Genomic DNA, 23,842 nt, shown 5'->3' with positions numbered 1-23,842 from the left:
GCTAACCAGTCACGATCCCTCCCTTTCTCTTTCAGGCAGTGGTTAGCGTGCATCTGGTTGCCAGGAATCCCACTGTATCTTTCTGTCCTCCAGGATACAAGGGAATTTTCTGAATCCAAAGGAACATACACAGGCTTGTTGGGCTCTCACTAGTCAGGTGTAGAGCAGCTGTTCCCAACTTTTTCCCGCTGCCACATGATGCAGATGAACAACTACCTCCATCAGCAGTGTATCCCATACACATAAAGATTCTCAAATGAGGCCTAGAGTGCATCCAACCCAGACCAAAAGGTCCCATGCAGGGTGGAGAGGAGCAGGCACAGTGTAAAAAGGCACATCCCCAGAGACCTGCTCCATCCCACAGCAAGCACCCAGCCCGCCCACCAGTTTCCCTCACACCCCTTTCCTGGTTCGCTTTTCTTCAGGAAAACAAACCACTCTCCATAATCTCCTATCTTCCTACTTCAGAGACTGAACAGTATTTTGGGTTCAGCTCTTCTAACTTCCATCCATTTATATGAAACTTCTCTAGAATTATTCACCGGGTGGAGAAATGTCTCCACAGACGGAAAAAAAATCCCAACACTTCACTGAAAAAGGAGAACAGCCGCTCTGACGTTCGTGGCAGACAGTTTCTACGCTCACGCTTGTAAAATTTGTGGGGTTGGTCAGGGCTCCATTGCCATCTACTCTTGTTTCTCATCTTTTGGGAATTTATTTCTCTGTAAAATGCTGCCAATTATGCCATTGTCATGTCAAGGTAATCATGCAGGCATAATACAAATCCTAACCATGAGGGCAATACATCAAAAAATTACCAGAGACCAGCCTGCTCTTCAGACTGGGTCTTGGGCTGACTCCACAGTTGAGGTCAGGCCCAGAAGGTCAAGTTGTCATTTCTGTGAGTCGTAGGACTGACTTAGACACCAAACTCCCAGGAGACTGAGGGGCACCCCATCCCAGAAGCTCCAGTGCTCACACATGCTATCAAGGTCCTCCTTTTCTTAGTTATAAAACTGTCCTGAGACAAAAACTGAATTAGTTTTATTTATGAGAGAGGGGTTTATTTGGCAAGCAGGGAATCCCAGCAAAGGAAATTAAGAGGTTCGTGCAAACTATTTCACTCAGGCTGCGAAGTCTGATGAACTACTCTTATTCCTTGAAACAGCACCTCTATCTCCACGGTCGTCACAGTGTTTAACTTCTAGTCTTCTAACCCATTTAGGTAAAATTGTTTAAACAATGAAAAATTATTATTATCTAATTCTCCTCAAGATTCTCAAAAGACCATTCTCTCTTATTTGCCATACTGCTCTTAAGATAGATTATAATGAAATCAATCAAAATACTGGCTGAAAAATATTTGGCTTAGATTCAGGAGGCTGACAGAAATTCATGTTTTCTTTCTGAACTTAAACCTCAGACATATAGGTAACTTTCAAAAAATGGGTGAATAAATTTCTAAACATAAAATGGAGACAAGTCAATCTTAAAACAAATAGAATATTGAAAACATTTATTAATAGAAAAAGTTCAAAGCATTCTACAGAATGAAAATGCTCAATCTTTTCCTATAGATACTTAAAGCTGGTGATTCCACTTTTCATTAATATTTGCTTAAAATTATGTAGCAGCCTCTAGATTTAGTTATTTGTTCAGGACTAAAGTGAAGCCAAAGACACAAAAAAACAGAGATTAAACTAAACTGTGAGTAGCTGTTTAAAAAAAAAGACTACAAACACAAAAACAGGATTACACACTTTAATCTGATTGACATGGAGAAAGTAGGGCGGACATGAACGAGATTTAGTTTTAGCTTTGCTTTATGTATAACCAAAGGCTCCTTTTCAAAAAGTAAACTGAGGTTTCAAAAACCACACTTTATCAGAACACTTCAGGAAAATGTACTATGTGTAATCCAGCAAATACATTATTTGCAGAATAGGAAAATCATCACCACGGGCAACAAAAGATGAAAACAAAAGAAAGCACCAGGGTTCTGAGGAGGTCTAAGGTGAGTTTATCTGCAGAAATAATGTAAATGTTCCTGACTGGCTGCTATGGAAACATGCTAATGAGGATTGGTCCACACATCTTATTTTTTAAAACATGTTTCTTTGGAAAAACGGCAATATTGGCTGAGCGTGAAGCTGTCCTTTAGACACCCAGCTTATTGGCCTGGGTGAGAACAACTTTGAGGACGGGCATAAAAGCGGAGGTCTCACTGAAGTTGCTGGTGCTGACTATGTGGGTGTGGATGGTCAGTCCTTCTGCGTAGTTTCGCGTCTCAATGCTCCTTGCGATGTTGTGTAAACCGCTGATGATCGTTGGTGAAAGCTGAAATAAAGGTGGGATCAAGACAAAGAATTAAAGAAAAAAAATTTTAAAAAAAAGACAAAGAATTAAAATAACGGAGAATTTTACATGCGACCCCTCTACAAACACTAAATGCCAATATTTGAGAGGCACTTGAAATAAACATAAAAAATGTACAAACTGCTGAGCATTTCTAGAAGGCGTCTCAGACCAAGCAACACTTAAATCATAAAACAGAACCGTGACAAAATGACTTATGTAAGAAAACTATTTATGAATTATACACGTATGTAAAGCCAGGTCTTTTTCTTTTAGAAAAGAAGTCAGATTTCCTCTCCTAAGCTGAAATGTTAATGTCTCTCTCCACTTGAGAGCTTTAATTCTTCAATTAATTTAGATATAGAGTCACAACTGTGGATGACATGAAATGCACATGGAAGAGTTTAAAGATTCTTCATCATGACATCTCCAAGTAAGGGCCCAGTCTGTCGACAACAAAAACCCTGCACTTTTGGTCCACTTCCATTAGGAGGGCAACAGTCCTCAGCATGTACTCAATTTGCCAGTTCTTACCTGCTTTTTATAATCCCATCATCTCTTAAAACCATAAGACCTACAGTTTTGTGTTTCTTCATGTCATTACTTGGCTTACACACCCATACTTTTTAGAGAAGACTTTACTTTGGATCAGTCCATGGACCACGCCACTGTTATATCAACTTTCTCTGGTTTGGTTCTCAGGAGATAAATGGTTATTTTTATCTGATGGGACTGATGTGGGGAATGGGGAAGAGGAATGCTAAACTGCAAAAACATGACAAAGCCTCAATTCTTTTCTTCTCTCCTAGTGCTTTCATTAACAAAACAGTTCTAGAAAGGAATTGAGAGGTGGGAGACAAAAGAACAGAAGACACAGTGTCTACTCCTTACTGCTGACCGTCTTCATAGTTACAGCACACTGATCTGCTCAACTGGCGGCTACATTTGGCTGTGCTTTTGTGTCATAGCTCTTCTAAAAGAAAAAGATCTGAGTCTTAGACTATGAGAAAGATTACAGATTTGGTCTCTGGAATACAGAGTGTCTGTCCACTCTCTTATTTCTTGATTTAAAGGACATAAAAATGAACAAAAGGCCAGTTACCTTAGGGCCAACACAGGCCATTTTGTATATGTGCTCTTTGTTATAAAAAAGGCTAAAACTTCTCTCTCCATCTCAATCACACACACACACACAACCCCCCATCCCCTTATCCCCAGTGACTGAAACTGGTTTAGACAGTTACAGCAAAGCCCATTCTATAACTGTCCTGACTGCTTTGCCCCCAAACACACTACATGCAAGTGCTGACGAAACACTTTACTGGCAGCCAAGAATAAATGATTATCATAAATCCTTTTTTCTACACACTTACTGTCTGTTCCCTAAGTTTGTCATATAGAAACTCCAAACGTTTGCTGGCATCATCTAGCTTCCTCTTCGTTTGCTGCAGGAGAGGAAAAACAGGTATGTTATATTCAAACAGTAACTTTTATCTGAAGGACTAGGCCCATCTCATTTCACTAAACCTTACAGACATGATATTGAACAGCTTCATTTTTTTTTTAAAGAAATGGTGATAGCTAAGACCAAGACACTTGAACAAATGATCAAAACGGAGATAAGTAATCTACTGCTGCAGGGAGGGGACAGGATGAGCCCCTTCCTCCGGGTGTGCAGACTGGAGGGCTGGTGGGACCTCACTGAGTACTGCAAACTCACTTGCAGTGTGTGTACAACTGCACTACATCCACAAGCACCAGGGAGGGCCGGCTGGAGGCAGCAATGGGTCAGTGTCCTACAGACAAGGTCTAATAGTTACTGTAAATTAAACACCATGAACATTATGGGCGCCAGAAGGCAAACATACAGGTGAACTGAGGAATCTTTTTTTAACCTCAAAAATACTTCTCATACACTCAGTCACATTTGATATGTTTAATTCTGCCTTATTCTGGGCCTTTAAAACACCAAAGCAAAAACAAAAACAAACAAACCCCACAAAAACCCCCCAAAAATCCAAAACCCAAAAAGAGAAAACTCTCTCCTAGTTATCTTAAGATTCTTAAGAGGGAAGTGTTAAAATAAGCTCTTAAATTAAGGAGTCCTATCCCCATCCTAGTACCGTAAGTAAAATGAGAGAAAACTATTCTAAAAGTGAAGGTTTAAAATTATACTGTGATTAACTTAATGACCTACATTACGCAACAGCCTTAGAAGTGGCAACACTTTCCAGTATTTATTGAGTGCCAACTCTGTGCCAGGCAGTCTTATGTCTCGTGTAGCTCGTATTCCAGTGGGTGGGAAAAGGATGCTAAATAAATAATATATTGCCTGTCAGGTGGTAATGAGTGCCAAGATGAAAAGCTAACAGGGGGAGGGGGTCAGAAGCGCTGGGGGGTATGAGGTGGTAAGAAAGCCTGCTGGCTAATGGGCATCGGAGCAGAAGCCCGGCAGGAAGGAGGAGGAGGACCAATGCGGTTCTGCGGCTGAGGAGCTCCAGGCGGAAGGAGCAGCAGGAGCAAAGTCTCGGCCGCTGACGCGCTCTTGGTATGCTGAGAAGGGATGTCAGTGCGCCAGAGGAGGGGAGAGGAAGAGACAAGCCACCAAGGGTCACCATACAAACTAAGCTGTGCTGCCAGATCACACTGTTTAGAAACAACTGAAGTGAAAACAGGAATAAAGCCATACTACAAAAATGAATTCAAGTATTGATTAAAATGGGCTTTTGTGGAGGGTGCGAAGTTAACCCCACCAGCTACCAGCGGGGGCCCCACAGCCGCGGGCGGGCTCCCTGGGCAGTACGGGAACTTCTCGCCCAGCTAGTTTCAGAAACAGTTTGTCTTCCTCTTCCGCCCAGGGTACCCATCTTCCTGGGTAACCAGAAGGAGGATGATTTGGTGACCTAGAGGAGGTTAAGCTCAACAAAATTTTTTTAAGCTGGGCCGTGTACTGTGTGTCCTCCCAACCTCTATTTACACTGACTGACTCATGCCCCAAGGAAGACTGGAATTTTCCCCAGGACTCTCTATTTTTGCGTGATGGTGATCTCTCTATTAGAGGTGTGCACAGGAGATAACTGTACACCTACCTGCTTTATCAGCTTCACCTGCTCTCTGCTCTTAGCTTGGTCTTTCCATCACGCCCAGGATGCCAGGTGCTAAAGTTTATGCTGACCTTTCCCTGCCTCTGCTTTCCTGACACTTTCAGTATAGGGAATTGCTTTCCAAAAGACTAGCAGAAGGCTGCACACATTAATCCTCAATGTTTGATGAAACAACAAATTCCAGAAGCTGTTTTTTCAAGCAGACAAGTGGCCAGTGACTAAATAAATATATTCAATGTTTGTTGGCAGAAACTGAAATTTCATCTAAAACAAGACTGGCTTTGTGGAATTTTTGTTGTTGCCAATACACAGGCCTCCTCTAGTAAACTAAGTAAAATCAGTTGCTTTAATTATGAATATGACTCTAATATCTAAAACATTTAACTATTTTTAAGATCTTTACAAAGTTAAAGATTGTCTATCTACTTTTAAAAGCTTTGATGTAAGCTCAAAAAGAAACTCCAAATCTGAGTCTCCTGCATACCACCACTCTGTTCTATTTTTGTGCCAGACATGAGGTCTGCGGATGAGACGCAGTGCAGCCTAGTAGCTGAGAATACAAAGTCTGGAACCAGACTAGGTTTGAAAGCTGGCTCTGACTCCGGTTATTATGTAACTGTTTCTTGCTTTAACTTCCTCTCTGTAAAATAAATATGACAAATCTACCTACTATGAGGCTGTTCTAAGGATTAAATACATTTATATATAAAAAACAATTAAATGTTTTTAGATGTAAAGCAGATGATATGTAAGTGCTAGCTTTATTACTTGTGTATAAACTTCCAAATATACCTTGTAAGATATGTTATATAATTACAATAATTATGTATGCATGCATAATTATATAAATACAGTAATCACAATAATTACAGAAGAGGTCCAAAAGGGATTCTTTGAAGAAGCAAAATAAAAAATACATACAGGATCTGAGGCTGAAGAGAGGCAGCGCTGAATGAGATCCTCAAACGTGGTCTTTAGAATGAGGTGTTCATCTGGAATAGGTTTCTTGGTAATTTTTTCTGTTGGCAAAGACTGCACATGCTGAAAGAAATAATACCACAAAATGACTAGAAATGACCAGAAGCTATCTATACACAAAACCCTGAATCTGTGATAAAAAGAAACCAGCTACCTTGTAGACAGGCTATTCAAAATCAAAAGAAAAATTAACATGTGAAATCACCTGGGATAAGTAAAAATAAAAATCAGGTATTCAGAAGATACAGGCACTCTTCCTACGGCTTCTATTTTCAAAAGTAGGACTGGATATAAAGCATTTGATTAATCATGGAACAGATGTTAATCACACTGTACAAAACTGATAGGGAGGAGACCTGTGCCAGCGGGAAATGAAAAGAACAGGCATTTACAGAGGTGGCAGGATGGAGTGGCTGCTTCCTGCTCTGCTTGTTGGCTCACTTCTGTTCATCCTGACAGTCTTCCCTGGTTTACTCTTAGAGGCTGTTAACTGGGGTATAATTAAACTGCAAGATTAAGCCAAAGGTTAAAAGAGATCATGATCTTACTGAATGTAGACATGGGAAAACCAAGAGGGAATGTGTCATTTTTTAAAGTTTTAATTGATTAGTTCATTCATTCAAACATATTGAGCCAATTATGTATCAGGCGCTGGGTACACATAGGTGAGCCAACGTGGAAATAAGCTCATCCCTCAGGGAGTTTACAGGCTAATGGAAAAGAAAGTTTAAAAATATCATAAATGCACAGTAACTGTGATTAACATTAGTGGAATCAACAGACAACATAACTGGGATTTAACTGAGGGGAAGGCTCTTTAAGAAAGTTATACCAGAAGGATAAGTAGGGGTTAACCAATTAAATTGGGAAGGAAAAGCACTGCAGACAGAAAAACGTGTACAAAGGAAGGATCATGATACAAGGGACTGACAGGAGGCCAGTATGGCTGGAGCAGAGGGAGAGCAAGGAGGAGTATGAGCTGATGGCTTCCAGACAACGTGAAGTATTTTGGTCTTTATTCCAAGAACAATGGGAAGCTGTAATGTTTTAAGCAACGAGGAGATAAGACCAGATAAGAGATGGGTCAAAGTAGATGCTGGCAGACCAGTTAGAGGCTTCTGCACTACTGAAGACTGGAGACGAAGGTAGCATGGACCAGACTGGAAACGTAGAACAGGGAATGGACAGATATTTTAAAGTAATATCAATAAGACTTGGGGATAGATCTGAAAGACAGATTAAAGGACAAAGAGTATAGACGTGATTCCTGGGTTTTTGGCTGGATTAAACAGAAAGGATTACGATGCCATTAATCCAAATAAGACACACCAAAAGATGACTAGGTTTGGGAGGAAGACTATGAATTAGGTTGTGGGTATGTTGAGTGTGAGGTGCCTCAGAGACATCCAAGTGGGCAGGGAGCTGGATATTAATGCCTGGCTGAACACATACATCCAGGCAGCTCTCCCTTTCGATGGTAACTGAGGTTCTAGTCTAGGTGAACACAGCATGAGCACCCAGCTCTTAACAAAAGTGAATGGCTTCGCAAACAGCATAGATATGTAATCATAAAAATTAGCAATGCATCTTTATAATATATATTCTTCTGGAAAGAAGCAGGTCCTCCTACCTCCATCAAAACACTGGTTTTTATAATGCAACTGCTAATATTTAGAAGTTCCTTAGGCAAAACTATCTCTTAACAGCAAAGTACACTCTTGTGACAGAGATCCAGTCTTTACAAACTTGACTTCAATGAGTCAAAGACAAAAACAGGCAGAAGAACTAGTTTTATACTTGGGCAGGAATTTGTTTCATCTTCTTAGGTTGCAGTGTGACCCAACCTCTCTGCTTTTCATGACTAGATCAAATTGTTTACCTTTGTATGTCTACGTCAGTTATATGGAAATGTGATAGATTTCTCATCATCTGGAGCCCTTCCAACTAACTGTTTGTATGTGAAAAGCATACAAATTAAATCTCCATCCGAAGATATGGCTGTATTATTAGCTTTTACGCATACACGAGAAAAGATATAACTCACTGCACTTTATTTCACATTTCAAAGATTAAAAAGAAAAAAAAACCTTTGGAAACAGCTTTTGCTTAGCAACCTTCGATGCAAATACGGATTCAATGAAGCAAATTGTGGCTGCTGATTAGGTCAAATAAAATACTGCAATTACCAAGTTATTGTAAACATATAGTAGTAAATATATAAGCCCCTTCTAGAAAGTTTGTATATAGCCATGTAATTGAAAAATATACATATATGAGCAATTAAAAAAAAAGTTACTATTTTTTACTTAAATTGTCTAACTTGAAGCCAAATTGAGAAGTTCATTAAAAAAGGTGTAACCATAAAAGTTAGATTAAAATAAGTACTGAAATAGATAGAGTCATCTCCCAGTTATACAGATTTACTGTTACCTGGATGGTATTTCCAATAGGAGCCCCTGGGGCACCTTCGATATTGGGCTTTGAAAAAGACGGAGGCATGCCTGGCTGACCAAGGGGTTGCTGTACGCCATGGAAGGGCTGGCCACCTGGAAGATGTGGCTGTGGGAACGAAGCCTGGCTTGACAGTGGAGCTGAAGGTTGTTGCTGCAGCATCTGCGACTGGAGGTCCCCCAAGGGGTTCATGATTGGTGATGTGATGGGAACAGGAGGCATAAAGTTTTCAGGCATCTTTTAAAAGATGGAAATAGAAAGTACCAAGAGTAAGGAAAAAATCCCCCCAAAAATAGCAACATTTTCTTAGCTTAAAATAAGGGAGTTAGACTATTTCACGGTTAAAAAAACTTTTAGTAATAGTAGAATTTTCTTTAAATGAAATTTTCTGAAGAATTCTAGAGTAAAACATAAAAGTAGAGCTAAACTGGCTAAGAGGGTTCTGACCGTAAACCTGGACCTCTCAGTTTCCCCTCTGCTTTTCACACTTTAACCAACATAATGGGGAGCCAAAACCATGGTGTTTTTGAAAGAGGATGTCAAAGTCTGGAAAACTGCACCTAGCAATACTGGATCCGATAGCCAAATGTGTGTTTGTGTGTGTTTAATGCGATCAGATGTAATACCCTTTTCCTAGATCACTAACAATATTTACTTAGTGATCAATCACACTAAAAGTAGTAGATTAAGTTTCTGATTATCACTGACCCCAATTTTTTTTCACTCATTTAGTATCTCCCGATTTTATGTTCTGGCCTCTCATTATTATATTTGGGGGACAGAAATCACTAGGAGTTAAAAAAAAAAGTAGAAAACAGCTTGGGGTACAAGAAGGAGAGAAGAATCCTTGTTATGCTCAAACAGCTCTGAACAGTTACAGACATCTAAATTATGCTCAGCTACAAGGCTATTTCTTCATTCATGTTCTATGTGATAGACAAAAAGAGTCCAAAATATAATTACAAATTCATGGTTACTGCTGGAACCCAAAACCAAATTTGTTTCCTACCCCTTCAAAGAGATGTGCTGGGAATTTACATCTTGCTTTCTGAGAGGGGTTTGATTCACACCACCATATTGTTTTGTGCTTTCTTTCCTTCCCTTCACGGATTAGTAAGCTGAAATGCACTCATTAAGTATATCATGATTTAAGCTTTGCCTTTAAAAAGAACAGTGAAGTGTAGTGTGATTCAGGTGGGTACATGACTGACAGGACATCTGTAGGCACTGAATAGACATCTTTTTCTAGTACCTTCTTCTTCTTGGGTACTCTGTTCAAAGCTGGAGGATCATTCCAACCATTCTGAGGACCTATAACAGATAATAGAGGGCATTTTCCTTTAGAATCCTGAAAAGGAGAAAACTAAATTGTATCCATCATATAATACCTTCAAACGCTACCTTTATCCTGAGATAACTGTCAACAAAAGTTTTACCAGCTGAGCTGCTAGTGTCACTATGTAGCCTTGGATTCTCAAATTCATTACCTCTAATAATCACAAGGACTTGGCTTAGAAAGCAAAATATCTTGACATTAATTCCTTTTAAGTAAAAGAGTTCTGCTAAATTTAAGAATAGTGAAGTCTTTATGCCTATATTGGTATATAATCTTCAAAGATCAAACAATTCTCTCCTAATAAAAAACAGGGGCAGGGTATAGCTCAGTGGTAGAGCACCTGCTTAGCATGCACGAGGTCCTGGGTTCAATCCCCAGTACTTCCAGTAAATAAATAAATAAAAACAAACAAATAAATAAACCTAATTGGCCCCCCCAAAACCCAAAAAAACAACAAAAAAACGAAAAAAAGAAAAAAATACATCAGTTGAGTCTGCTAAAAAAAAAAAAAAAGGCTTCTGATATAGTCAACATATACACAAAAAGAAAAAAGCAGCAACCTCTTATTTCCCAAGAAATAGAGAGCAATTTAACATAAGCAATTCAGCATAAGCAAATCAAAAAAAAAAAAAAAAAAAAACCAGAGCCCAACTACACAACATAAGTTTTACAATCTTTGCTTTAGAAATTACTTACAGAGAATAGCATTCAAATATTTGTAATAAGTTTTTTTAATGCCACATACACACAAAAATTTGGTAGCAAATATAAAATTAAACTACTATCACCTTTAGTGAGTTTCCTCCTCCCTCAAAAAAATTCCCTCAAAATCTCAGTGAGAAATGGACATCAATAGCATAACTCATTAAGTATCTTAATGACAGTATCTTTAAAGAAAAAAGGAATTAAACATGCCAGAAATAGGATAATTGCTGAATCACAATATAATCATTTTATATTTTATTGAGTTCTGCGTGTGTATGTATGTAAAAGCAAAAAATTACTCCTCTTTCAATAAATTAAACATTCTTTCAGTATTTTACCTCTTGCTTGTTTTATCGCTATCCACGATATTAAATCTTAACAAAATTGCCTAGCAAACCAAGGAACATACATAATGTCGTAGAAACTTTTTAAAAACAAAATCTTGTAACCAGCATGCACTCATTTGCCTTGATTTTAAAAATAGAATTAACAGAATGTCAAATGAGCCTCAAAACACTCAAGAGCTAATCATGAAGTATTACACCATATGCTGCTATCTGCTTAGTAAATTCTTAAAGTTCTGGTTATACAGAGACTAATCATTCAAAGCTCCCATCACCTTCTAATCTTTCTTATATCTAAGACAATCTTGGTATAGCTATGTCTTTATGTCTATATAAAATACACGTTTATGATTTAAGATCATTTGTGCCACTATGTTAATTCAATCAGTTATAAGATTTGAGTCAATTAAAAAGCCAAATTTAAAAAATGATACTGATCAGATTTAGGATATCATCAGCTTTGAAGTTCACATGCATAATTGTGAATGTCCATTCATTAATTATATTCAATGATTCAAAGCCTTCCAAAGGTATATTTTGTAACCAGTTCACCTTCCAATATAGATGCCTGGTCTTGCATAGACTGATTTTCTGTAGACAAAATGTAAAAGTCACTTACACAGTATTATCATCAAAGACATTCTAAACTCTACTCATTTTATAATTGTTTCTTCTTCCATCAACCCCAAGAAAGAACAATCTAATTTTAAAAGGGAATGAAACTTTAACTATTTAATCAAGTCATGTGAAATGTCTCCTATCTAATTAAGAAAGTAATCAACTTGTGAGCAAAACAAATTCATTTAAATTGTTTCAGATCCAATTAACTCTTAAACATTAGTTTTGTCTCTTACTGTGCCATCTGTCTCTTTTAAATTTTTGTTCCTTCCTATTTAAAATAACATTATTTCCCTAATTGTTCGCATGAACTGTTTTTCTGCTATTTGATCAATGAAGCTCAGTAATATCATGGTGGGAGGGGGAAAAGATCACTTCCTAACAAATTATAACTGTCTCCATTTTAATATTATTTAAAGCTGTGACTATAAGTCAGTTGAGGATTTTATAAAAATGTCTATTTCTCATTCACTAGGTATAGTATAGGGCCTGAGACTGGATTGTTTCAGCTAGCTGCCAAGTAATGCCAAGGCTGTTGGTCAAAACCCACTTTAAGTAGCAGGGTTTTAAAGAAAAATGGGAGGATTTCTACACTATTGTGCAGATTTCAGCACGACGCTTGTCACATAAAAAGCACGTCAGACAATCTTAACAAGGTGGTGCCACTTTACGGCCGGATTTGGGGAGCCCCAGGTATCTGCATTCTGGAGAAACTGTAATTTCTCGGGTCACATGATGAGTGTGACAATAAATGGGAACAGGCCCAGTAAATATGTAACCATTTCATATGCTCTTTTCTGTAAAAATATACAGATTTGCAGACTGTTTAGCATATGTCTTCCAGAAACCAAGAGCATTCTCTTAAGAGCTTTAAAGGTTCTGGCAGTGGACAAGAGGAAAGAAGGCTGAAAACTAACACAGCAACTCTAAATTTGTCAGATATTCACAGCTGGGCCAGGCCCAGCCTTCAGTCAAAAGCATGCAGTGGAGGTTCTTCATATGGACATACAGCTTACAGGAACTCAACTATCTTTACTTGGGGGGAGAGGAATCAAGAGAATATAGCAATTAATTGGTGAGTTCAGTTCAGTTTGAGCTCTACTCAAGCCCATGCCCCAGCAAAATGTGAGGGGAGAGAGGTAATCCCAGTTTGAAATCTCACTGTGTGGAGCTTTATGGACAGATGTTTTTCATACATTATGGCTCCTAATCATAAGCCAACTTCTTCAGTGGGGTCTTAACTGAAGAAAGGAGTGATCAAGGATAACTGACTGTAAATGATTTCTTATTTTTGTCTTAAACAGTGACTTCACAGTCTAACTCCCCATGCAAGACATGATATCATGGCACCATAGTTAATAAGCCCGAGGGGGAACAACATACAGTCCACCTCCAGGATCTACATCTGCGGTTTCAACCAACCAAGGATCGAAAACACTCAGGAAAGAAAAAATCCAGAGCGTTCCCAAAAGCAAAACGTGGATTTGTGGCAAGTATTTACATAACACTTACACTGTATCAGGTATTACTAGCAATCTGGAGATTAAAGTATACGGGCATAGGTTACATGCGAATACTGCGCCTCTTTATAGAACGCGAGCATCCTCAGATTTTGGTATGGTGGGGGGATCGACGGAATTCAAACCCTAGAAGTACTGAAAATACTTTGGCCTTGACCCTTTTTTTTTTAGGGAACAGTCTCAACAACATGCCTTCCTTCCCAGCCCCCTGAGAGGCAGGAGCAGAAGATGAGACCAGTTTTCCCTCTAACTTCTCACAGCAGTGACCTCATCCCTGGATGTTAAAGCTAGAGAGGGTATCCTGATGTCACCAACCATTAGCAGGACAAAAAAGTACGTGAGACAATTTCATATGACCCTTTGGTAAAATGACACCAAAGTTATAATGAAATCAAATCAAGTTGAACGTTAGGAGTAAAACAATGAAATCAGAAGCAAAAAGACTTTCAACAGGAACATACAACCAGTTGGCTACCCCTCATTACCTGAGGCTGGAGCTGTCTATTGAACAGAAAGTAACAGTTGTACAATAATCAAAGTTCCCTCCAAAATATATGCCTAACTGGCCTCTCCTAACATCAAACCATAAATCATATTTAGTCATGTTTCATTTCAGCCCAGAAAATCCTTGTTAGAATCTCTTACCGATTTAACACACAGCTTTGTCTTAGCTATAATTCTAACCCCTTTCAATCTTTTTGCTTTTGTATCTTTAAATTGTTTAAATATCACTTTTAAAAAACACAATTAAATTGACTTCTACTTTATAGAGATACACTTTAACAGCAACAGTAGGTAAAGCTACACAAAGAACATGAACATCTCAGGAGACAGTATCATGGGGGCTCATTATAGATGTGCAAAATGATACTCTTGGTCAAAATTTTAAAAATCAACACAGCATAGTCCAATCTTGAACATCATTCTCTCATAAAACTGTTAAGAAAAGATAGAAGTCTTAACCCTTTCAAAAAAACTACAAAAATGGGCATAAATCTCCTTCTTACCTTCTTTTTAAACATGACATGACTTTAAAGGGCAATGGAAAATGGTTCATGGTGTAATATTAAGAAAAGTAGTAAGATGTAAATTGTGAGTGTATTTGTGTGGGAGTTATGATCTCAATTCTTTAAAAATGCATGCATACAATAAGATATTACAATCTTTACAACCACTGGAATGGCTAGAATTAAAAGAAAAAAGCCAGAAAACAAGTGTTGGTGTGGATGTGCAGAAATCAGACTCAATGCATTGCTGGTGAAAATGTAAAATAGCGCAGCCACTATAGAAAACAGTACGGTGGTTCCTCAAAAAATTAAACATTGAATTACTATTTGATCCAGAAATTCCACTTCTGGGTATATATCCAAAAGAAATGAAAGCAGGGACTTGAACAGATATTTGTATACTCATATTCATAGCATTATTCACAATAGTCAAAATGCCCACATGCATGACTGTATTTCAATTAAAAAAAAATGCTCACGTGCAGATTAATGGATAAACAAAACGTGGTATATACATACAGTGGAATATTATTCAGCTTTAAAAAGGAAATTCTCATCCATGCTACTACAACACAGATGAATCCTGGGCACAATGAAACCGACAGTTACAGGAGGACAAAATTGTATGACTCTACTTATATATGAAGTATCTAGAACACATACACAGAGACAGAAAGTAGGGTGGTGCTTACCAGGGGCTGGGGAACATGGGGAGTTTTTCATGGCTACATAATTTCAGTATGGGGTGACAAAAAAGTTCTGTAGTTAGTGGTGATAATTGTACCACAATGTAAATGTACTTAATATCTCTTAAAGATGGTTAAAATGGTAACTTTTATGTTATGTGTATTCTACCAAATTAAAAAAATTTTAATACATGAGTACATACAAATATTCGTGTGTGTGTGTATATATATATATATGTTTATGTATATATGTATGTATATATGTGCATGAAGGGAATAAATAGACCAAAATTATTAGTGGTTATATATAGGTGGTAGAATTATAGATAATTTCAGTTTTATTCTTTATACTATTTGGGGGGTCTTTCAAAATCCTACAGTAAAAGATTTAAAAAATCAAGGAGAAATTAATTTAAAACCTGAGTATGTGTGTCACTGGATACTGGAGACCCGTATCCACCTTAAGAGTAGGGATTAGTTCTCCACAGGGTCTCTGGGGAAGGAAGACGGAACTGCTCGGTCTCACATACAGAAGTGGACTTGCTACTGTCCTTTCTTGGATGTCACTTCTCACTGGGAACTACTGTAGGTATTTTCTGCAGGAGCAGAACAATAGGATCTGTGCACTGGCTGAGATAGTTTTCAGTGGGTTCACAGAAAAATACTAGTGGTATAGTATGAAGACTTTTGGCTAGAAGATAATTTGAGACGGAGAGAATAGAGCATACTTGTTAACAATATGACTCCCCCTTCCCCTGTGAATCTAGCATGTCACATTTAAAAAAAAAAAGGTCACAAAATTAAAAATTAAAATTTAGAAAGAATGAATCCTGAGGTCATTTTCCGATGACACAAGGTAAAACTGAATTATCCAAAGAAAAGTAAAGAAGGCTATCATACTCCCATCTTTTATGTACAAGGCTAACACCAGGTACTTAATATTTAACTAAGGAATGTTTAAGAAAATTTAAAAAAAATTTCAGTGCACTTTACTATTTCATGAAAGTATGCAGTATTATGTCCTTTCTAGACTCTTCTATGTGAAGGAACACACTACAAAGATAGATTTTCCATTGAACAAAATCAATACTGTTAACTCAAAGACAGTTTCATGATAGCTTGTCATTTTTAAAAAATTTTTTTTTTATTGAGTTATAGTCAGTTTACAATGTTGTGTCAATTTCTGGTGTACAGGCCTGTCATTTTTTCAGAAAACAATTTTTTTGAGTAAAATCCTTGGGCCTTCGTATTTCAAAGTGCTCTCCCTTAGTAACAAGCACACATTAAACCAGGGAAGAAGGGGAGAAGAGAAAGAAAGAGAGAAAGAAAGAGGGAAGGAAGGAAGGAAGGAAGGAAGGAAGGAAGGGAGGGAGGGAGGGAGGGAGGAGGGAGGGAGGGAGGAAGGAAGGAAGGAAGGAAGGAAGGAAGGAAGGAAGGAAGGAAGGAAGGAAGGGCACTACGTTATCTATCTGAGACTATCCTGGACAGTAAAACCAGGAAAACTTCCTGCTTGTTGCGTTGCCACCACTGAAACAACGTTGCACTGTTCTAACGCAGGCTGTTACCACTTTATACCCAGAAGTGGGAGAGTGCCTGTTTCCCTTGCCTCTGACTCTGCCACGTTGCCCACAGTCTATCTTGTAAGACCACTGCCAGATTAACCTTCCAAAAGTACCACTTTGACCATGCCCCTTGGTATTTCCAACTCCTATAATAGACTTCTAGCCCCTGACATTAAATATTTTCCAAAATTTGGCCCAAATATAAATTTTACATTCCAATTTATAACAAAGCAGTGTGCTGTTCACCAGAAATGTACCATTCTTTCCTGCCTCCTTACCTCTGCCTGGCATAATTCTGATTATAGACTGAACAGGTCTCATTAAGAATTTACTGAATGAATGTTTTGATAGTTACAATATTAGTTTCTCTGAGCCATGGGCATTTAATCTTGTGGTTCCTTAATAGTTAGAGGGCTTGAAAATCCTAATGTCTATCAATAATCCACTGGACAAACGGAATTTCCAAATCCTAGAGAATACCATGATATAATTTAAGACATATTAAAACAAAGATAAAACTTCCAGTCACAATTATCTGTATAACCTAAGCAAAATTTTTAGGAAATCAAAAAATAAAATAAGGTAAAGCTGTAACAGTTTAAATATAGGGACTAATAACATGCAAGAGACAACAAAGCAGCTAGCTTAGTCCATGCTGAATACTGAAAAATGTACGGCTTCTTCCTATTAGTTACTCTGCTTCTCAGCCAGGTTAGAACACTGTTACTTCGTACATAAGCAAAGACTATCTCATGGCCAAACGAACTTTTGCTTAAGGAAGAAAAAATACCCATGCAAACATTTAATTTAGACGATGAAGTAACAAATGCTTAAAATAGTGATGCTAAATGCTTCTGTAATTCCAGCACTGATAGCGCTTTCTGTTCCTTCCATCAGGACTAGACCATCTGGTAAAGAAGAATGAACAACGGGCTTTGAAGACTGAGAGACCTGGGTTTGTATCTCTACTTGGAGACTATCACTGTACAATCATGAAAACACTATATAACCCCAGGAAACTGAAGCTTCCCCTTGTCAATTAAAAAAAAAAATTCCTGTTTTTCATGGTTGTGAGACTTAAATAAGACAATATATGGCAAGTGCTGGTACATGTCCAATGTATGTGCAGTAAGTGATAATTTACTTCCCTGCACCACATTTCTATGTGGGGATTTACCTGCATCCTGCTTTCACTCATGAACTCTATTACCCAACTATTCAGAATGGATACTGTTTTTACTCATTCAGGTTTTAAAAGGTAACTTTTTGAACTCTCAATTAAATTAGCACTCCTCTCTAAATATCAATTTATTGAATTATCTGCATTGAAAATTACATAAATTTTATTTGTGCAGTAAAGGGTGACACATATTGCGTGTGTGATTTTTAGTACTCTGGAATTGAATATTATATATCAAAGAAGAGAGAAGGAGATATGTATATAATTCTGCATCCATAGACTTTATTAGAAGTAATACTTTCTCAATAAATCCTATTTTATAATAAATGTTTTCAGTAATTAAAGTTGTTGCTTAGCAGATAAAAAGAGAAAAATACATACTGGACTCCTAGGAGCAACTTTAGTATTAGGAGAAATGTTTTGCCCCTCTAGTTCAAAACCACCAGTTATAATCTGAAAGAGAAACTATTTTCAAATACCAAAAGCACAGAGCTCTAATTCTGAGCGAGGTTTTGTGTAATCACAGCTATTTTTTGCAGTCATTGCCCCTAAATGTATTAATGTATTCAATATTCTTCATAAGTTTATGAGTAGGTATTATTATTATTATGAGGAAACCGAGGCTTAAAGTTAAGTAACTTATTCAAGGTCACATAACTAAAAAGGAGTGAAGCTGGGATACAAACCCAGGGAGTCTGATTCCAAAGCCTGCATTCTAAACCACTGTGTTAGTGCTTCTTAACCCCGATTCACTGATCTCTTTTTGAGGCTCCTTTACAATCTCCAAATGAAAATCAGATACTATCACCTATCTACAAAAAATTAATGTAATGCTTTAACTGTAACGAGATAAAAAGAATTTATAAAACGTGTATTTTACTATAAAAATACTTTTAAAGTTATGATTTTAAACAGAAAATTTCAGGTAGAACTATAATACCAACCAGCACAGCAAAAATGCCTAGAAATTTTCAAAATGTTTGGGGGGGGGGGGTTGCCCTAACGGAGAATCACAGCACTACTGTACACTGCCTGTCTGCTGGCCTAGAGATTCTGTCAGAGTTGTGTCCTCTCCCTTTTTTCCTTTCAATATACATATCTAGGTCCTTCCTCAACTTTATAAATAAACATAATTCTAAAATTTTGTACTACCCCATTAAGACCCTGTACTGTTTAATCTCCATGAATGAATTTAAGGCACAAATAATTTTTTAAATTGAAAACTCAGGAAGAACACAGAGCATGGTTTTGCTCTAGTAAAGAAATGAGTGTCAAGTAAATCTATTTCCAACCAGTACTTTCTTGCCAACTAATTTCTCACCACTAAAATAAAGCTCAATGGTAGATTATACAGTTACCCTTCTGAAAGCTCTAAAGCTTTTCTCATTTAGCAACTAAAGTTCACTATGGGAAAATCATACTTTTAGAAACAGTTTTAGAATCTGTTATAAAAAATTCAGTCAATACCTCACATGACCCAGTTTACAGTTAGAAATAACTCCCCTCCATCCACCCATGTGATCATGAACAAATAAAGGAGGGAGCCAAACCAAATCCCTTTCAAGCGCAGACCTGTTCTTTGGGATGCAGGCAGCTCACTGGCAGCAGGCAGTGTACCTGTTGTTCCAGGAGGTAGTGCATAAGCTGAAGATGATGGTGGAGCTCCTGGTCCGCCATGCTGGAAGGATGCTCCAGAGGCAGGGGGAGGGGGGAAAGAGGCAGTAGGGCTGGAGGCAGGTGGAGAGGCCTGGTGCTGTGCTGCGTACAGCTGAGACTGCCCAGAGTAGGAAGAAGCAGAGGGTATGTAAGGGGTGTTAGGGTAAGCGTTTGAAGCAGAAGGAGCAATAGGCTGCTGAGGTCGATACACTGCTGACCCCCCTGTTCCGAAGGAATACTTCTGGGCTGGCTGATAAGCTACACCAAGGAGAAGAAACAGAAATTTTAATTAGTTACAAATTTATTCAGACAGCAACAGAAAATCAAAGTTATCTCATTCTAAGGATGTTCCTTTCATCATTCTTCTAGTAACAGTAAGTTACAACCAAACAGTACCACTTAAAATATGTTATGCTTTTGATAGTCTGGATGCCCTAACTATACCAAAAGTCATTGGATCCAATACTTGAACCCTGCCACCTCCAGGCTGCTGCTGGCTATGAAAATCTGTGAACATTCAGGCCCAGGAATTTTAAGACTGACCCTTTCATGAGATGTCCTGCTCCTATGAAAAAACTGCAGTGACACCTACTGGCCACTAGATGGAACCACGCAGGAATAACCACACCAAAGCAGTTCCCTTCACAGGAAATGTAAGGGAGTTAGGTGGCAGCTCAAGATCTCAACAGTGAACATTATTGTTGTGAATCAAATGTATCTTCTCCAACATACAGTAAAGTCATCGGCTACTCAAATTCTGAGTTTGAACACAGTTTCAGATGAACAGGCAACTCTTATGATCTCTGACAAAACAATTACTGTATTTCTCACAGTGAGTAAGCATCAGGGAGCCAATTAATGTTTTAATGCAAAGACCTGAACCCAAATACCATTACCTTTCATGTAACCAGTGGCAGATATGAACCCCTGCAGAGGAAATCTAGTAGAAATGTACTACTCTGAAGACAGCTCTTTCATATTGAGCATTGAGTGAAAAGCCATATTCAATCTGTATTCACGTTAAGTAAGAACATCCATCTTAGCAGAGAACGTGCTCAGTAAGATTAGTTCTTCCTAGGTAACATCCTCTTGTTTCTGTAATAGTTCATTCAGTCACATAACTTTCCCTTTTGAGATTTTTGGGTTTTGCTCATTTTAAATTTTAAAATAGTGGTGATGTTTTACTTTCCAAGTATAAGTATTTTCTAAAAAAAAAAAATGAAAGCCAATAGGGGAAACATGTCATTACTATACATTTGTCAAAATTCATAGAATGTACAACACCAAGAGGGACTCTAAAGTAATGTATTTTGGGTGATAATAATGTATCACTGTAGGCTCACTGACTGTAACAAGTGGATCACTGTGATGTAGGATGTCTGTGGTGGGGGAGGGAGATTGTGCATGGGGACAGAGGGTATACTGAAACTTTCTGTTCTTTCCACTCAGTTTGCTCTGAACCTAAAACCGCTCTAAAAAATAGTCTATTTCTTAAAAAAATAATAATCATAAAGTAAATGGAAAACAACAACAAATGTCACCTGGAACCACTTTTACCAAAATGGCTTGTTATCCTGCCTGAAGGAAAAGAATATGTACCAAATAATTCCTAAAATTCTATTTTTTTATACCAAAATCATGGGACAATTGACTCTCTTTAATGGGTCTTAGTAAGGCTCAGGAACAGGAGTCAACTGCTCTGAATGGAATGACAGGGAAGCTTGCTTCCTCGTATGTTGATTCAGGGAAACCATGTGTCTCTACAGACTCAAGCCCAACACAGAATGGTTCTTTCTTTACTTGTTAAAATTGATTTGATCACGGCTTTGGAGCTTCAAAGTAAATGGTGACTACATTAGGTGAGACACGCTGCTGTGACAGAACCTTAGGGTCATACTACTTACGCTGTGGCTGTGGATAAGGTGGTACCTGGGTGTGCATATGACCTGGAGATGTGGGAAGCTGAGCTGCGGCAACATTTGGATTAACATTTCCATGCATTATGAAACCTGGAGGTGGAGGATTTTCTCCCTAGGAAATGAGAATATAGTAAAAGGGAGGATTACATTTGGAACCAAGAACCTTACCAGATGGATTTATAATCTCTAAAATGGAATTGTTGTTGTTTTTTAAACTTTGCGTAAAAAATATTGTATTTTGTGCATTCTATCTTCTTCAGGACACATTTTCTGAGCAACACTTTCTGAGTGATTTAAAGATTAGACAGGTCCAAAGTAATAATTGCAATGAATGGCAAGAGATGCTAATAGCCTCATAAAACAGTATCTATGATATTTATGATAAAATCTAGGATTTTCCATCTCTACTAAATTCTATCCACAACTAATGCCTCAGAAATATAAGTATAAATGCCACAAGGGAATTGTTGCTTCTCTGCAATGATCAAAAAAAAAAGAAAAAGAAAAAAAAGAAAAAAAAAAAAGAAAATCTTCAGCATTAAACCACTGTTAGAACCTTGGTTGATGTTTTTCTAGTTCAAGTCAATTTAGAACTGCAAAAGACAGGGAGAGGGATAAGAAAATAAATTAACTGTATTAAAAACTGCTTCTTGCATCCTAAAAGCATTAAAATGCAATAAGCAGACAGACAGATGGGGCGATGGGAACTTGAGGGAGCTGGGTAGAGAATATATAACTATATATTTAGGTGAGCAGAATTCTGCTCAAAGAGGAATAATGAAGGATATACCTGTGTGTCAGAGGGAGAGGCTGCAGGTGGATGGCTGGGAAGGGCGGTAGGAGTTTTGTTACTCCAGGTAGTGACAGTGGGGGCAATTCTAACCTGAATTGAACAAAGAAATACCAATCACAGAAAATAAAAAATGATAATGTTAAAAGGAGAAAAAAAAAAGGCATTAATAGCCAGATGCAAAGCAAAAAATAAGAGCAGCAAAATAGCATACATTAGTCAGGCAATTGCTTTCAAGGTAGCTGGGGTCCCAAAAGAAAACATACATTCACAATAAAAAGGGCGGAGGGAGATAGCAGAAAAATCAGTATGAAAACTAAATCAAAGCACAAAGAACAATGCCATTCAAGTGTCAAGAATAAGGGGGGAAAGGTAGGCTCTGTAAGTAGGGAAGGAAAGAAGACATTCCAGGGGAAAAAAAAAGTAATTGAGTAAAAAAGTGATTTTGAAGCATTAATCATATTGATGCTACTAGCAGATCTCTAAACATATTGCTGTAAGCTCCCTTTTCTGGATTCATTAGAGCCACAAAAATCACGTTAGTCCCATATGAGGCTTAGAATCAAACAATACTAAAGATCATCCAGTCTAATCCCCACGCTTTATCATCAAGGAAACCAAGGCCCAGAGAAATGAAGAGGCTGGCTGAGGTCCATACAACTCAGTAATGGAGTGAGGACTGATTCCAGTGTTCTGAGGCCCAGGCCAGTGTTTGCTGCACCACACCATGGAACTCAGCCTGGAGTCCAGAGGTTTTCATAAAAAATTTTTAAAGCCATCAAAATATTTTTTGTCAAGTAAGTCTTCGTAGAAACTCTACCATAAACAGTCGCAAAGATGCGCTGGTCTAAGCAGGAGTGCAATGCCTGCTGATTTGGCCTCCCTTTCAACCCTGTACTCCTGCCTGTAAAACCATAAGCCTCTGCCCTCATTCAGTTTTTAAAAAGCAAATCACCACTTAATTTATGACTGAACTTGTTTTCCTTTTCTTAAAGTATGAGACTGTTAAGTTGAACTATAACAAAGTCTTTCAAGGTTTTTTTTTGTTTTTTTTTTTAACATTTTCCCAGAAAGACAGATAAAGCCAAGGACATAAAGAGTAAATATTCTCTTCTCCCAGAATAGAATGCCTTACTTCAGTGCCCTGAGATAGCGAGGTGGAACTCAAGGTACTTAGCTTAGGAGTTCTAATTCTGTTAACCATTAACTAGCCACGAGATACGGAGAAATTCAACCTCTGTCTTAAAACCCTGATTAGTCAGTCGCTTGACTTCTCCACCTCTCAGTTTTCCCAGCCATCACCTGATACGCCCTAGCTATGTCGTAGACTTTGCAAGTCTAGTGCAATCTCCGCTAGAGTGGGGAATTTAATGTTTTGTTTACCCATACACCCTCAATGGGTAGCATAAAGACAGGCACTTAAATTCTTATTTGTCCAATGAATGAAAAAACAAAACTACAGTCACAACTATATACAAATGTGATCTACCTTGATTAGTACCATCCAAAAGTACAACAGACAAAAGAGCATGATTTTTTTTTTTAGTTTTTCATCCTTCTATGCTTACTTCTGATACAACAAACTGTAAAACTGACCCTGTCAATTCTATCAGCAATTTATTCTATTTTAA

At 37.9% G+C, this 23,842-nt stretch overlaps 1 protein-coding gene across 11 annotated transcripts in view; it reads right to left on the bottom strand.

Moving 5' to 3' along the window:
* Positions 1 to 1,747: 1,747 nt before the first annotated feature.
* SEC31A (SEC31 homolog A, COPII coat complex component) overlaps positions 1,748 to 23,842 on the bottom strand; it is a 60,225-nt gene continuing 38,130 nt past the window's right edge. For 2 of the 11 annotated variants that reach the window (XM_032456521.1, XM_032456547.1), the window contains 9 exons: positions 22,212 to 22,304; positions 21,407 to 21,533; positions 19,419 to 19,760; positions 11,826 to 11,864; positions 10,141 to 10,199; positions 8,868 to 9,125; positions 6,381 to 6,500; positions 3,729 to 3,800; positions 1,748 to 2,337 (listed from right to left, as the gene is read on the bottom strand). In XM_032456521.1, coding sequence (XP_032312412.1) covers positions 2,158 to 2,337; positions 3,729 to 3,800; positions 6,381 to 6,500; positions 8,868 to 9,125; positions 10,141 to 10,199; positions 11,826 to 11,864; positions 19,419 to 19,760; positions 21,407 to 21,533; positions 22,212 to 22,304 — 1,290 coding nt within the window. In that variant the 3' untranslated portion in view covers positions 1,748 to 2,157. The remainder of the gene's footprint in view (positions 2,338 to 3,728; positions 3,801 to 6,380; positions 6,501 to 8,867; positions 9,126 to 10,140; positions 10,200 to 11,825; positions 11,865 to 19,418; positions 19,761 to 21,406; positions 21,534 to 22,211; positions 22,305 to 23,842) is intronic. The other 9 variants (XM_006190344.3, XM_032456596.1, XM_032456537.1 and 6 more) reach the window with 8 other exon arrangements.

This window comes from Camelus ferus, chromosome 2, assembly GCF_009834535.1.
Source record: "Camelus ferus isolate YT-003-E chromosome 2, BCGSAC_Cfer_1.0, whole genome shotgun sequence".
In the NCBI taxonomy this organism is placed as follows: Eukaryota; Metazoa; Chordata; class Mammalia; order Artiodactyla; family Camelidae; genus Camelus; species Camelus ferus.
This window is presented reverse-complemented; position numbering and strand designations above follow the sequence as displayed.